The sequence below is a fragment of the Symphalangus syndactylus genome, chromosome 5 (assembly GCF_028878055.3).
Source record: "Symphalangus syndactylus isolate Jambi chromosome 5, NHGRI_mSymSyn1-v2.1_pri, whole genome shotgun sequence".
NCBI classification, from domain to species: domain Eukaryota; kingdom Metazoa; phylum Chordata; class Mammalia; order Primates; family Hylobatidae; genus Symphalangus; species Symphalangus syndactylus.
In genome coordinates, this window is record NC_072427.2 from 141579117 (window position 1) to 141596675 (window position 17559).

Consider the following 17559-nt stretch of genomic DNA (forward strand, 5'->3'; position numbering starts at 1 on the left):
CTGTTGCCTCCTATAAGCTAAAAGCACCTATACAATCTGGCAGCAACCCTGCATAGCAACTTTCTTTCGAAACTGGAGAGTTACATGTGATCTGAGTGCCATGGAGTTGCCAAGTAGGTTAAATAAGCCATACCATACAGTATGTAATGGGTGATTATAAACAAGGTGGAAGATTCTTAAAAAAGAAAGAAAGAAAAAAAGCCACAAGGGTGAATAACCGGAATTAATCAGAGTACTCAGAATGTTAAAAACCCAGTAGTTTATTTCAAAGTATAAATTTCAGGCTTGCTGGACAAAACCCCACTACAGGTAACACTTATACAGACACCACTCTACTGTACATTTAAAAAAGAAAAACACACACGCACACGCACACACACACAAACCTTCAAAACCCTAATAAAAATAGGGCCACTTGCTGGAGCCCAGTTTGTATTAGACATTAGGAAGGTCTTACTTACATTGTCTTATTATTTACACTTTCAATTGCAATAAAGAAAAATTAGGATGCAAGTTTCTTACAAAGGATTTTTATATTTAATTTTGAAATGGCTGATAAAATACTAAAGCCAGAATCCCCAAAAGGTGTTTGATTGCCCAGTTACCTTATTTACAAAACAAAACAAAATAAAAACAGACAAAAACAAAAACTTCAAAAAAATAATAAAGACGGCATTTAAATATGGGTACTTAGCTGACTCTACAAATAAAAAACAAAGAAAAGTTTATTTTAACATGGTAAATTATTTGAAAATGAGAAAACAAAACATGTGTTTGCATTATCCTATTCCTCCCCATTGGCTGGCTCAAGGGGATGAATGAGTTTCAGGAATTAGACAAGTCTGCCACACTAACAAACGTTTCATGAGAATTGCTGATTTTTGTGTGTGTCCCAAAAGTTAAAAAAATAATAATTAAAAAAGGGCATTTGCCCAGTAAAAATAGTAAGGAAGGTAGAATCACACATCGGTTTTAGATAGTTATTTGATATTGCAAATACTGGGACTTGATTTTTCTGGAAATTAGAATAAAACAGGCCAACCACAGGTCAGTGATAAAACAACAAAATCTTAGGATGTTGAGGATACTGAATTGGCCCAAGAAGTAAAGTCAAGGAGAACATTTGGAAGGAAGGTCATTGCGGTACCTTACTGTGCTAAGATCACAGTGTAAAAAAGTGAGAGATGAGGATAACACAGGCATTACTTTGTTGACCTTGTACAGTACTGGAAAGTTCATGAAACAAGATAAATGAATACCATGCAGTATTAACCCTAACCTTGTTGCATAAATGGTAATTTGGAGAATATTTAAAGCAAGAGAGCAAACAACAAAAACTAAGTTAACACTTACCCGATGCAGTAAGGGAACTGTAAGATTCAGCCTGCTTAAGGAGGTCTGCAGACAGATGCACCTAAGATTTAAGCTGTTTTAGGTCACTTTTTTCAAAATATTTATTATCTGGCAATGGGGATGGGAGTGGGGAATACCTCTCTGTGAGGCAAATAACATCTCAACAAATACCGACTTTACAAGGAAGAAAGCTCTCCACTTCTCTCATAAACTTATATACTATCCTAAACACTATGCAGTATTCTGCATATTTTTAAAAAATGAGTCCAGAGAAATAGAAGTATACAGTTACCTCATAAAGTTAACTGTTAGCAACAGATGTCTTTGTATGTGATTTATAAATTTCTTGGCAAGAACAAGATTTTTAGAAGAGGCTTACTCACACTTAAGACAGAGTGAAAATTACTCTCACAGAATGCAAAGTATAGAATAATAAACATCACCGTTACCTTTAAATGCCATACAAACATCCTACATTGCAGGTTGCAGTATCAGGTTTCCAGAATTTCCAGTAAGGCAATACCTACACAAATATTGCCAGGCTAAAAATGTAGCAAACTTGCATTCCCAAAATGGGAGAATCTAGCTTATTTGTAATACTTTGTGAAAAGATACTATGAAACTAAAAAGGTAACCGTGGAGTGGAAACTGCTACTAGAAAGTCTGTTATCAGCAGCTACTTCTACTTAAGTCCTCTATTCTCTCTCCCAGAAGAAACAAACCAAACAAAAAGCATCTATCAATATTAAAACTTGCCTCAATAAAAGCCTAGTGTTCTAACTTAGCACCTCTAGTAAATCTAATATAGCTGCTGCCCCTATGTGCCATGGTAGGCTAATTTGAGGACACCATCTTATAATAAATATACTTTTCCCCTAAATAATTGCGATTTCTCCCTGTAGCTTCCTTCCAACTGGAATAAAATATTTTAAGTGATTATTTTACTCTAGTAAATCTATTTTTAGAATTCCTATTTGAGAATTTGTTTTCCATTGACAGAAAACATAACATAGGCTAGGATAATGAATTTTTTTTTTATTCTACTGGGCTTTCTTCATCTGATTATATAATGCTATGAAAGCTTTTTTTAAAAAAGATTAGTAAATATAAATAAAAATGTTCATCAAGAGAACCTTTTGTAGGTTAGGTAAGAAAATTGTTACCACGTGACCATAAAAACACCCAATAAAGAACAATTTGAACATGGGCCTTCAATTTTGTAGACAGGAATAATCTTGAACACATAATCAACATTGCAACCACTGCAGGTCAAAACAGATACATGCAGATATAGACAGGTGTTCATATACATCTAGAAGATCGTCAGCTCCTTCTTTTTGAAATTTTCATTGCCATAACACTGGCAACTTCTTTACCATCATCATTAGTCCTAGAATGAGTGATATCTACGTAGTTGGTTGGCAAATTTGATTTATAGCATACTCCTTTGTGGTCTCATTTTCTGAGAGTGAAAGGTGGTTTGGAGAATTAATTTTGGCAGTCTATAGGCTTTCTTCATCATGAATCAAATCTCACACCTCAGATGACAGTATACTGACCAGTCAAAAGTCTCTAAAGAGTTTTCTTTACAACTAGAATACTTCCTATTATAAGCCATCAAAGTTGCAAACAAAATAACATTGATAAAAGAGAGAGCTCCCTCCTGTAATTCTAGGAAAAATGAATGACTATTTTGAGAAGGTACAAATATGAATTCAAATATTGTAAAGGAAGAGGACTTGTAAGTTATTTCACAAACTCCGTAAATTCCTTTCAAAATATTCTGAACCACATTCTCACTCCTAAAACTCAACTCAGCCCTCCAGTCCTAAACTATCTACACTCAAAACACCTACCTGACACCAGTACAGCTGGCCCTCATATGAAAAATCCATGATCTAAGCTGAATTTTAATAACTTTGAAGAGGAACGGAGAGATACACAGGAGGTTATATCTAATTGTTACATAAAATGACCTCAAAGGATATACTTTAAATTCTTTTTTTTGAGACAGAGTTTCGCTCTTGTCTCCCAGGATGGAGTGCAATGGCGCAATCTCAGCTTACTGCAACCTCCGCCTCCCGAGTTCAAGCGATTCTCCAGCCTTGCCTCCTGAGTAGCTGGGATTACAGGCATGCACCAACATGCCCAGCTAATTTTGGGATATACTTTAAATTCTATCCAAAGCTAACAATGGGTACATCAGACTCAACTCGGCACCATCAAAACAAAGTTAAAAGGTTAAAACAGGAAGGACGATAAGAGAATAAAGAGGAAATGAAGCTTTTCCCTTGATATTTTAGCTCATTCTATATTGTGAATCTTACTATTTGCTTCCTTTGAAAGAATACTAAGGAGTTAGTATTGGGTGATAGCTTTGGGTGATAAACTGAACTAGAATCGTTTTCATAATCTCTAACACAGTGTGCAACACAGATACTAAAACGTGTGAAAAATTGTCTTCCACAATATGGTTTTCTCTTGGTCCACTTTACACAAAGTTAAATAGTGACCAAAAATAAAAGCATCTATAGTTTTAGAAGAAAATAGCACGTCAAATTTTTGGAGTTAAATGTGATGTTGTCACCATGCCCGGCTAAGATGAGACTGTGCATGCACGTGTGTGTGTGTACATATACATCCATGTAAACACACACACCTTGGTTTAAAAATCGCTTGAGTAGGCTGGGCACGGTGGCTTACAACTGTAATCGCAGCACTCTGGGAGGCCGAGGTGGGTGGATCACCTGAGGTGAGGAGTTCGAGACCAGCCTGGCCAACATGGTGAAACCCCATCTCTACTAAAAATACAAAAATTAGCCTGGCATGGTGACAGGTGCCTGTAATCCCAGCTACTCTGGGGCTGAGACAGGAGAATTGCTTGAACCCAGGAGGCAAAGGCTGCAGTGAGCCAAGATTGTGCCACTGCACTCTAGCCTGGGCAACACGAGTGAAACTCCATCTTAAAAAAAAAAAAAAAATTACTTGAGGAGGTGTGCTATATTTGGTAGAGATGAAGGAGAAATCAAGGGTAAAAGGCTGCAAGGGAAGAGTAAGCAACAATGGACATATGGCCATATTTATTTATTTATTTTTGGCCATGTTTATCTTTGTAGTTAATCTTTAAGGCACAAAATAAATGTAAAAGCCAGATTAGGAAAGGGAGGGAGCCACTGCAGATCTTTTTTCACCTAATTAACAACTCAGGAGACCAGACAAAAAAAAACAACAAATAGATCCTTTCCTGTGTTCGAATTAACCTATTTTAAACTATTTAGCCATTTTGTTTTTTATTTATTTCTTAGGGTTTTGTTTTGATTCTGTTTGAATCACTTAACTAAAATGATACTATAGATCCTTTAAAAGCAGAATCATGCCAGTTACACATCTCAAATCCTTTGATCTACTTACTTCGTACTTTAAGAGGTAAATTTGAGAATAAAAATTGGAGACTCCAATGCAATAACACCTACATAAGGAAAAACACACATAAACACCCACATATATTCCCCAGCCTCAAAACTAAAGCAAGGTACACATTTACACTTCCAAACCCCAAAGCCTAAACTGTCCAGGAAAAGATTCTAGCTTTGTGGGCTGAGTTTATTTTGCTTCTGGTTATAAACAAATGTAGTGTATACACACATCTGTCCAAGAAATCTTGCACAAGGTGGATTTTACATGGGGTATCATGCACAAGATTAAAAACAAGACCAAAAGGTGGAAATTTTAAAAGAGGAAAATATAAAGGCTCCAAGGTTTAACTGCTCTGGGTAGAAGAGATCACATCTGTTGACTGAGGATCACAGAAAGGCCCAAAACGTCCATAAATATCCTTGGCTCGTACTGCAAAGTAGTATTTGCTACCAGATACGAACTGGGTGAGAGTACATGCCATGGGCAAGGGAAGTGCCTTGACTTCCCCGATCTTTTTCCATTGTGAGGGCACAGTGGCACTGGGTTCCTCATGGTAAGCATAGAGATGGTAGCTATCAACAGTGGCACAGCTTCGATCCACCTCCAGGACACTCCATGACAGTACTATGCCATTTTGACTCTGAACTCGTGCTAACTTCAAGTGTGGCTTCTGAGGCAGAGATGTGCTGGCAGCTTCTGGGGGCAGACGCTGTGGTTGTGGAGCTTCTGGTAAGGGTGCTGGGTGCACAGGGCGTGGGGGCTCCTGAAAAAACAGGTCACACTGATTTATAATGATTGTAAAAGGAAATATTTTAGAATGTTAGAATTAAAACACCTTAGAGAAGATACATAGAGGTATCATTTTACATCAAGAATTCTAGGAAATACCAAATACCATATCAAATTTGGCAAGTTCTATTTGGGGTTTTGTAATGAATCATGCCACAAACAATGATGCTGAGGTTATTCCTACTATACTTCCTAGACCTAAAATAGTTTGAGTTTTTCTTAGGAAATAAAAAGCCCCTGCTGACAGAACATCATTTTGAGGAACATGGAAATAATGATCTACTTCTAACAAAATAATTTATGACTGAATTATCTATGTTACAGATTATCATTTCAGTATGATGTAACATTTTTAAATATCATGTATGGCAACCAAGATCATATAAAATTGGAGAATACAACTATACTTTCATTTTTAAGTTATTTTGCAATATAAGACAGTAGCATATTCTTATAAATAAGCACATTAACACTAAATGTGTACCATATTCTTGGCCAATTTACAAGAAAAAGGTGATATTTAAACTGAACTGTGAACAAGGATCCAGAGATGCAGAAATAATCATGTACCTTTCAGCCAAAAATAAAGTATGAGCAAAGGCATGTGGACAGGAAAGTGAGGGGACGTATGGACAAGAACAAGTATTAACTTTTTCTTGGACATAGGGTACATGAAGAAAAATCTGGAAAGGTAGGTTAAGGCCAGATGATGAAAAAACATGACTCTAACTTTAGGAAGTCCTATTGACTTTTCTAACACTGGAACATCATCATCATTATAATGATATTTCATACCAGTCAAACACTGACAAAATTGTGTCACAGGATAATGTGACATTGTTTTGGAGGCTAAATCTAAGGAGAAATCTTTGGTTATCTCTGTTACCTCTTAACTAATGAATTCCCAATATCATTGGATTCTTTAAAACAATTAATTGATGACAATGTAGCAGTTAGACGTGGCATAGTTTAGAACGAAAGAGTAAAATTAACACATGGAAAAATGAAAAATGTCCTTTTTAATTTAACTATGAATTAGAAATGGTCTATATTTCACTTCATATACCCCAACTGTGGACCTGTTTTTGTACACTGTACACCACAAGCAAACTCAATGATCTAAATGATCATCATCCCTAGGAACATTTGTTCATAATGGTAAGATCAATTTTTAGAAATAAACTTCTGAAAAAGCAGAAAGACCTAACACTTCCCTTGGATATAACCACTTTAAAGAAAAATGCCGACTACAATAATATTTTATACTTTTACAGTTGAGAATTTTGCAAAACCAAGCATCAACACTTACAGTATGCACTTGTGGTGGTCGGTGATGCACTGTGAGCTGAGGTCCTGTTGATCCCAGGGTTAGTCCATTGTTTACAACATATGTGGTTGTTTGAGGCACTCGAACTGTAACACCTACAAACAAACAAAAAAATTACAGGATAAAATGATAATTCTATTGTAAATTTGGTGGAAAACTGATTAAATATTTGAAGGCAGTGAAGCAGTTTTCAAGATTCGAAAGGAAAGATATTTCTAACCGAGAGGTCCTGTTCGTATTCAGCCAAGCTATCAACCAGCCTGTGGATAAAAAAACTTTCTTACATGCAAGCACTAAAAAAAAATTCTAACTACCACAAACTCTTTCTCAAATAGTCAATGGAGAATATGTGCCACTAATATGTGAGAAAATAAAGAGAAAAACATGAGACACAAGCAACAGGAGGTCCAGCACAGGGAGGAATAAATGGATCGTTACCAGGAGAACTATGAATGAAAATCCTAGAACACTGGTTGTGTACCACATGTAAAAGGCAAATGGCCATAATGGAACAGTGTGACTCAAAAGACAGACAAACTGGGAGTATCCTCATAAAAATCTCTGCAGTCTCATCTTTTCAACCAGGACAGAAAGCCAGAATAAGTCATCCTTGCCATGTATTAATGAAGTTCCTCTCATTTTCTCCATGCCCAGCTCCTTGGTTGAGGATACTCATTTCACCGCACAGAAAACTGCTGTGACATACACCAGGGAAACAAAAATAGAAAATTTAGAGCCACCTACTGCCCTAACCATACTCCTGCCATTTATTCAGTACCTGGCCCATGCTGTAGTTCAGCCTGGTTCCTGGACTATAGTGAGCCAAGTTTCCCAGAACTCATTTCTAACCTTGTTGATTAATTTTCCCAGACAACGCTCTTGTAAACTTGAGAGAGTTGAGGCCAAACTATGATCCAGGGACTCCAATCAGTTTATTTTCTAATGACAGCATTACTGTGTTTCTTTAAACAGCTATATTTTCCCTTGCTATCACATTTTGCAAAACTACAACATATGTGTGATGGTTAATACTGAGTGTCAACTTGATTAGATTGAAGGACACAAAGTATTAACCCTGGGTGGGTCTATGAGGATGTTGCCAAAAGAGATTAACATTTGAGTCAGTGGACTGGGGAAGGCAGATCCACCCTTCATCTGGTGGGCACAATCTAATCAGCTGCCAGAAAATATAAAGCAGGCAGAAAAACGTGAAAAGGAGAGACAGGCTTAGCCTTAGCCTCCCAGCCTACATCTTTTTCCTGTGCTGGATGCTTCCTGCCCTGGAACATTGGCCTCCAAGTTCTTCAGTTTTGGGACTCAGACTGGCTTCCTTGCCCCTCAGCTTGCAGACAGCCTATTGTGGGATCTTGTTTGTTTGTTTGTTTGTTTGTTTTTGAGACAGAGTCTGGCTCTGTTGCCCAGGCTGGAGTGCAGTGGCACGATCTCGGCTCACTGCAACCTCTGCCTCCTGGGCTCAAGGGATTCTCCTGCCTCAGCCTCCCGAGTAGGTGAGATTACAGGCTTGTGCTACCACGCCCAGCCAATTTTCGTATTTTTGGTACGGATGAGGTTTCATGATGTTGGCCAGGCTCATCTCAAACTCCTGACCTCAAGTAATCTGCCTGCCTTGGCTTCCCATACTGCTGGGATTACAGGCGTGAGATACCATGCCCAGTCTATTGTGGGAACTTCTGATTATGTAAATTAATACTTAATAAACTCTCCTTTATATATATAAACATTTACTATATATAAAGTATGTATTTTACATATATTTAATATTTATATATAATTAAAAGATATACTGTATATATAAAGTAGTAGGATATAAAGTATATATACTATTAGTTTATATGTAGTATATATTTTATGTATATACCCTATTAAATACATACATAATATATAAAATATATATATCCTATTAGCTTATATATAGGATATACTATATGAATAATATATATAGGATACATATACACACACACACACACACACATATTCTATTAGCTCTGTCCCTCTAGAGAACCCTAATTCAGATTTTGGTACCAGGAGTGGGGTCCAGAGGAACAGAATATTAAGGATGGAGTTCTTTCATTGGTTTGGGGGCTTCTGAAGTTGGCTGCTTAATGTGATTAGACCCACAAATGTTAAAAACTCTATTTCTAATAGTATAGAGAACACTGATAGTCCCTGGTGTGAACTGTTTAGAGACTTATGCAAAATAAATGCATGTGACACTCCTGATTCACTGCTTGTGGGAAGCAAGGAGTTTAGTGACTCTATACATAATACCTTGGACCACATGTGGAGAACCAAGGAACATAATGAAGCTGGTCAGTTGCTCCTAAGTGCAGTGGACAAAGTGATCAAAGAAAATGATGAACTCAAGGATTCTGTCTCTCAGCTTCAGAAGATGCTGAGGCTCAAAACTGCTAAGATTGCCCTTAATGAGAGTCTTATCTCCTGTAGAGAAAGAGCTGAAGTTGTGGAAAAACAGACACAAGCTCTTATCATGCGAGTGTCTGAACTGCAATGAAAGATACATGCACAGCCTTGCCAGGTGTCTACTGTTAAAGTGAGGGCATTGACTGGAAAAGAATGGGACCGTGAAACTTGGAATGGGGGTGTGTGGAAGCACCCTGATGAAGCTAGGGACACTGAGTTTGTAAATTCTGATGAAGCTTTTTTGCCAGGAAGAACAGCTTCCCCATCCCCAGTAGTGGCAACATCCACTCCCTGACCCACACTGCCATCAGCCTTTCCAACTTTGTCTGAGGAAATAAAGCCTGTGATATGTTAGGCAAGAGTGATGGCTTCCCCTGAGGCAGCTGCCAGGCAAGACAATGTTGATTCTTCTCAGGAGCCACTCCAAACACCTCTCTTTGCTTCTAGACATATAACTACACTAAAGTACTGGTGGGCCCCTAGAAGTGAGGTTGAAAGTGTGACCTATGAGGAGGCAGGCTACACTCAAAGAGAACTGTTTTGAGTTCCTTAATTCAAATATACAGAAATCTAGAGAACGGGCATAGGGATGGATATTAAGGGTATGAGATTATGATGGAAGGAACAAAGTTGGATCAGGCTGAATTTCTTGATTTGGGCCCACTAAGTAGGGACTCTGCATTTAATGTTGCAGCTCAGGGAGTTAAAAAAGGTTCTAGTGGGTTATTTGCTTGGTTAGTTGAAATAAGGATTAAAAGATGGCACACTGTGAGTGAGCTGGAAATGACTGATCTCCCTTGGTTAATGTAGAGGAAGGGATCCAAAGAGGAGATTGGGATGGTAGAGTGTATCAGTCACTTTAGAGCTAGTCATCCCAGCTGGGAGGGTCCAGAAAATATACCCTTGACCAATGCCTTGCGAAACAGATTCGTGAGGGCGGCACCTGTATCTTTGAAGAGCCCTCTAATTGCTCAACTCTATATGTCAGATCTAACAGTGGGAACCACAGTCACTCAACTACAAAATTTAAATATAATGGAAATAACTGGATCCTAAGTTGGCAGGGGCCAAGTGGTGGCACTCAACTTTCAAAGGCAACATGGGCATAGCTACCATAATGGACAGCAGAGGCAAAGTGGCAATCAGAAGAGTCTGACTTGTATAGATCTCTGGCATTGGCTAATGAATCACAGTGTTCCTAGAGATGAAACTGATAGGAAGCCTACTGCATTCCTACTTAATTTATACAACCAGAAAGCTTCTAGGTCAAATAGACAAAAGACTAAATTGAGTAATAAAAACAGAATGATGACCCCTCAATCAATTTCCAGACTTGAGCCAGTTTACAGACCAAGAACCCCTTGAATGAAGGGGAGGCCTGGTCCCCTTGAGGAAAGACCCCACCACATTCCTGACAATTTATGCAGTGAATCTTTCTCTCATCCTTCCCCAGGGAGATCTCTGGCCTTTTACCAGGGTAACTGTGCATTGGGGAAAGGGAAATGATCAGACATTTCAGGGACTACTAGACACTGGTTCTGAGCTGACACTGATTCCAGGAGACCCAAAGCATCATTGTGGTCCTCCAGTTAAAGTACAGGCTTATGGAGGTCAGATAATTAATGGAATTTTATCTCAGGTCTGACTTATAGGGGGTCCAGTGGATTCCTGGATTCATCCTGTGGTCATTTCCCCAGTGCCAAAATGCATAATTGGCACTGACATACTTAGCAGCTGGCAGAACCACCACACTGGCTCCTTGACTAGTAGGGTGAGGGCTACTATGGTGAAAAAGATCAAACGGAAGCCATTAGAGCTGCCTCTAAAAAGTAGTAAATCAAAAACTTTATCCCATCCCTGGAGGTACTGAGGAGATTAGTGCCACCATCAAGGACTTGAAAGATGCAGTGGCGGTGCTTGCCACCATGTCCCCATTCAATTTTCCCATGTGGCCTAGGCAGAAGACAGATGGATCTTAGAGAATGGCAGTGGATTACTGTAAGCTTAATCAAGTGGTGACTCTAATTGCAGCTGCTGTACCAGATGTGGTTTCATTCCTTGAGAAAATTAACACATCTCCTAGTACCTGGTGTGCAGCCATTGACTTGGCAAATCCTTTTTCTCCATTTCTTTCCATAAGGCCCACCAGAAGCAATTTGCCTTCAGTGGGCAAAGACAGCAATACACCTTTACTGTCTTACCTCAGGGGTGTATCAACTCTCCAGCTTTGTGTCATAATCTTATTCAGAGAGACCTTGATCGGTTTTTGCTCCTGCAAGATACCACACTGCTCCATTACATTGATGACATTATTCTGATTGGATCAAGTGAGCAAGAGTAGCAAAAACACTGGACTTATTGGTGAGAGATTTTTGTGCCAGAGGAGGGGAAATAAATCTGACTAAATTCAGGGATCTTCTACCTCAGTAAAATTTCTAGAGGTCCAGTGATGTGGGGGCTGTCAACACATTCCTGTTAAGGTGAAAGACTAGTTGCTACCTTTGGCCCTTCCTATAACCAAGAAATAAGCACAACGTCTAGTGGACCTATTTGGATGGTGGAGGCAACACATTCCTCATTTGGGTGTGTTACTCCAGCCCATTTATCAAGTGACCTGAAAGGCTGCCAGTTTTGAGTGCGGTCCAGAACAGGAGAAGGCTCTGCAAAAGGTCCATGCTACTGGGCAAGCTGTTCTGCCACTTGGACCATATGATCCAGCAGATTCAATGCGTGCTTGAGGTGTGAGGGGCAGAAAGGGATGCTGTCAGAGCCTTTGGCAGGACCCCATACGTGAACCACAGTGGAGGCCTCCAGGATTTTGGAGCAAAGCCCTGCCATCTTTTGTAGGTAACTACTCTCCTTTTGAGAGACAGCTCTTGGCCTGTTAACTGGACTTTGGTGGAAACTGAACATTTGACTATGGGTCATCAAGTCACCATGTGACCTGAGATGACTATCATGAACTGGGTGCTTTCTGACCCATTTAGCCATAAAGTGGGTCATGCACAGCAGCATTCAATCATCAAATGCAAGTGGTATATATGTGATTGGGTTCGAGCAGGTGCTGAAGGCACAAGTAATTTACATGAGGAAGTGGCTCAAATGTCCGTGTCTCACCTCTGACACCCTGCCTTGTCTTCCCCAGCCTACACCAAAGGCCTCATGGGGAGTCCCTATGATCACTTGACAGTGGAAGATTAAGACTAGGGCCTGGTTCACAGATGGTTCTGCACCATATGCAGGCACCACCGGCTAGTGCACAGCTGCAGCACTACAGTCCCTTTCTAGGACATCCCCGAAGAACAGCAGTGAAGGAACATCTTCTCAGTGGGCAGAACTTGGAGCAGTGCACCAGGCTGTGCGCTTTGCTTATAAAGAGAAATGGCTAGATGTGTGATTATATAGATTCATCAGCTGTAGCCAATGGTTTGGCTGGATGGTCAGGGACTTGGAAGAAGCATGATTACAAAATTGGTGACAAAGAAATTTGGGGAAGAGCTCTGTGCATGGACCTCTTTAAGTGGTCAAAAACTGTGAAGGCATTTGTATCCCCTGTGAATGCTCACCAACGTGTGACCTCAGCAGAGGAGGATATTAATAATCAAGTCGATAGGATGACCCATTCTGTGGACACCACTCGGCCTCTATCCGCAGCCACCCATGTCATCGCCCAATGGGCTCATGAACAAAGTAGCCATGGTGGCAGTGACGGAGGTGATGCCTGGGCTCAGCAACATGGACTTCCACTTACCAAGGCTGACCTGGCTATGGCTACTGCCAAGTACCCAATTTGCCAGCAGAAGAGACCAACACTGAGCCCTCGATCCAGCATGCCATTCCTCGGGGTGATCAGCTAGCTACCTGGTGGCAGGTTAATTATATTGGACCTCTTCCATCATGGAAAGGGAAGAGGACTGTCCTCCCTGGAATAGACATATACTCAAGATATGGGTTTGCCTATGCTGCACACAATGCTTCTGCCAAGACTACTATCCATGGACTCACAGAATGCCACAATATTCCACACAGCATTGACTCTAACCAAGGCAGTCACTGTACGGCTCAGTAAGTGCAGCAGTGAGCTCATGCTCATGGAATTTACTGGTCTTACCATGTTCCCCATTGTCCTGAAGCAGCTGGATTTACAGAACAGTGGAATGGCCTTTTGAAGTCACAATTACAATGCCAACTAGGTGACAACACTTTGCAAGTCTGGGGCAAAATTCTCCAGAAGGCCATGTATGCTCTGAATCAGCGTCCAATATATGGTGCTGTTTCTCTCATAGCCAGGATTCACAGGTTCAGGAAGCAGGGGGTGGAAGTGGAAGTGGTACCACTCACCTTCACCCCTAGGGATCCACTAGCATAATTTTTGCTTCCTGTTCCTGCGACATTACGTTCTGCTGGCCTAGAGGTCTTAGTTCCACAGGGAGGAATGCTCCCACCAGGAGATTCCATTAAACTGGAACTTAAGATTGCCACCTGGGCACTTTGGGATCCTCCTACCTTTAAGTCAGCAGGCTAACAAAGGAGTTAGCGTTGGCTATGGTGACTGTCCCGGACTGCCAAGAAGAAATCAGTCTACTGTTCCACAATGGAAGTAAGGAAGAGTATACATGGAATACAGGAGATCCATTAAGGCGTCTGTTAGTATTACCATGCCCTGTGATTGAGGTCAACAGGAAACTGTAACAGCCCAATCTAGGCAGCACTAAAAATGGCCCAGACCCCTCAGGAATGAAGGATTGGGTCACTCCACCAGGAGTAAAACCACTACCAGATGAGATGTTTGCTGAAGGCAAAGAGAATACAGAATGGGTAGTAGAAAAAGGTAGTCATCAATACCAGCTACTACCACGTGACCACTTGCAGAAATGGGGACTGTAATTGTCATGAGTATTTCCTCCTCCTCCTGCTAAAAACATGTTTGTGCATGTATGCACTTGTACAAACAAAATATTTCCTTTTCCTTCATCATGTGACCTAAGATTTATTGACTTCCTATCAACATTTAAGTATTGTTAACTTTATGTAATAGTATTTGGCTTGGGGATTGGTGCGTTTCCGGTTGTACAAAGGATAATTGTATTATGTTAGGCGCAAGTATGGCCTTATTACTCTCTTTATTTGAAGGCTGTGTATGATATTAGGAGATGTATATGGGTTCAAGTTGACAAGGGGTAGACTTGTCATCGTTAATACTAAATGTCACTTGATTGGATTGAAGGACACAAAGTATTAATCCTGGGTGTGTCTGTGAGGGTGCTGCCAAGAGATTAACATTTGAGTCAGTGGGCTGGGGAAGGCAGATCCACCCTTCATCTGATGGGCACAATCTAATCAGCTGCCAGCAAATATAAAGCAGGCAAAAAAACGTGAAATGAAGAGACTGGTCTAGACTCCCAGCCTACATCTTTCTCCCCTGATGGATGCTTCCTACCCTGAAACATCGGCCTCCAAGTTCCTCAGTTTTGGGTGTCAGACTGGCTTTCCTTGCTCCTAAGCTTGCAGATAGACTATTGTGGGATCTTGTGATCGTGTTAATATTTAATAAACTACTCTTTATATTATAGATATATATAAAATATATATCTATAAATTAACAGGGTATGTGTGTGTGTGCGTCTTATTAGTTCTGTCCCTTTAGAGAACCCTGACTAATTCAGATTTTGGTACCAGGATTGGGGGTCTAGAAGAACTGAATATTAAGGATGGAGTTCTTTCATTGGTTTTCGGGTTTCTGGAGTTGGCTACTTAATATGATTAGACCCACAAATGCTAAGGACTCTACGTCTAATAGTATAAAGAACACTGATAGTACCTGGCGTGAAGTGTTTAGAGAGTTACGCAAAATAAACGCATTTGACACTCTTGAATCACCGCTTGTGAGAGGCAAGGAGTTTAGTGACTCTATACACAATACCTTGGACCATATGTGGAGAACCAAGGAACATAATGAAACTGGTTGGTTCCTCCTAAGTTCAGTGGACAAAGTGATAAAAGAAAATGATGAACTCAGGGATTCTGTCTCCTGGCTTCTGAAGCAAATACTGAGCCTGAAATCTGCTAAGATTGCCCTGAGTGAAAGACATTTATCTCCTATAGAAAAAGAACTGAAATTGTAGAAAAACAGACACAAGCTCTTATGCAATTGGCTAACCTACAACAAAAGAGGCATGCACCAGACTCACCAGGTGCCTACAGTTAAAGTGAGGTCATTGATTGGACCAGCTTCCCTACACCCAGTGGGGGCAACATATCCTCCCTGACCCATGCTGCCATCAGTCTTTCCAACTTTGTCTGAGGAAATAAAGCCTGTGATATGTGAGGCAACATTGATGTCCTCCTCTGAGGCAGTTGCCAGGCAAGACAATGTTGATTCTTCTCAGGAGCCACTCCAAACACCTCTCTTTGCTTCTAGACATATAACTAAACTAAAGTACTGGTGGGCCCCTAGAGGTGAGGCTGAAGGTGTGACCTATAAGGAGGTATGCTACACTCAGAGAACTGTTTTGAGTTCTCTAATTTACATAAACAGAAATCTAGAGAACAGGCATGGGGATGGATATTAAAGGTATGAGATTATGGTGAAAGGAACAAAGTTGGATCAGGCTGAATTTCTTGATTTGGGCCCACTAAGTAGGGACTCTGCATTTAATGTTGCAGCTCAGGGAGTTAAAAAAAGGTTCTAATAGATTATTTGCTTGGTTAGTTGAAATAAGGATTAAAAGACGGCACACTATGAGTGAGCTGGAAATGACTGATCTCCCTTGGTTAATATAGAGCAAGGGATCCAAAGACTAAGGAGACTGGGATGGTAGAGTGAATCAGTCACTTTAGAGCTAGTCATCCCAGCTGGGAGGGTCCAGAAGATATACCCTTGACCAATGCCTTGCGAAACAGATTTGCAAGGGCAGTACCTGTATCTTTGAAGAGTCCTCTAATTGCTCGTCTCTGTATGTCAGATCTAACGGTGGGAACTGCAGTCACTCAACTACAAAATTTAAATACAATGGGAATAACTGGATCCTAAGTTGGCAGGGGCCAACTAGCGGCACTCAACTGTCAAAGGCAAGGTGGGTATAGCTACCGTAATGGACAGCAGAGGCAAAGTGGCAGTTAGAAGAGTCCGAGTTGTATAGAGGTCTAGCATTGGCTAATGAATCACAGTGTTCCCAGAGATGAAACTGATAGGAAACCTACTGCATTCCTACTTAATTTATACAACCAGAAAGCTTCTAGGTCAAATAGACAAAAGACTAAATTGAGTAATAAAAACAGAATGATGACCCCTCAATCAATTTCCAGACTTGAGCCAGTTTACAGACCAAGAACCCCTTGAATGAAGCGGAGGCCTGGTCCCCTTGAGGAAAGATCCCACTACATTCCTGACAATTTATGCAGTGAATCTTTCTCTCATCCTTCCCCAAGGAGATCTCTGGCCTTTTACCAGGGTAACTGTGCATTGGGGAAAGGGAAATGATCAGACATTTCAGGGACTACTAGACACTGGTTCTGAGCTGACACTGATTCCAGGGGACCCAAAGCATCATTGTGGTCCTCCAGTTAAAGTACAGGCTTATGGAGGTCAGATAATTAATGGAATTTTATCTCAGGTCTGACTTATAGGGGGTCCAGTGGATTCCTGGATTCATCCTGTGGTCATTTCCCCAGTGCCAAAATGCATAATTGGCACTGACATACTTAGCAGCTGGCAGAACCACCACACTGGCTCCTTGACTAGTAGGGTGAGGGCTACTATGGTGGGAAAGGTCAAATGGAAGCCATTAGAGCTGCCTCTAAAAAGTAGTAAATCAAAAACTATATCCCATCCCTGGAGGTACTGAGGAGATTAGTGCCACCATCAAGGACTTGAAAGATGCAGGGGCGGTGCTTGCCACCACATCCCCGTTCAATTCTCCCATGTGGCCTAGGCAGAAGACAGATGGATCTTGGAGAATGGCAGTGGATTACTGTAAGCTTAATCAAGTGGTGACTCTAATTGCAGCTGCTGTACCAGATGTGGCTTCATTCCTTGAGAAAATTAACACATCTCCTAGTACCTGGTGTGCAGCCATTGACTTGGCAAATCCTTTTTCTCCATTTCTGTCCATAAGGCCCACCAGAAGCAATTTGCCTTCAGTGGGCAAAGATTTTACTGTCTTACCTCAGGGGTGTATCAACTCTCCAGCTTTGTGCCACAATCTTATTCAGAGAGACCTTGATCAGTT

General features: G+C 40.6%; 1 protein-coding gene across 6 annotated transcripts in view; it reads right to left on the reverse strand.

Annotated features, from left to right (window-relative positions):
* Positions 1-244: 244 nt before the first annotated feature.
* Positions 245-17559, reverse strand: part of ATF7IP (activating transcription factor 7 interacting protein) — a 120338-nt gene continuing 103023 nt past the window's right edge. For all 6 annotated transcript variants that reach the window (XM_055280535.2, XM_055280536.2, XM_063639631.1 and 3 more), the window contains exons 14-15: positions 6869-6981; positions 245-5533 (exon numbers count right to left, since the gene is read on the reverse strand). In XM_055280535.2, the coding sequence (XP_055136510.1) occupies positions 5114-5533; positions 6869-6981 (533 nt within the window). In that variant the 3' untranslated portion in view covers positions 245-5113. The remainder of the gene's footprint in view (positions 5534-6868; positions 6982-17559) is intronic.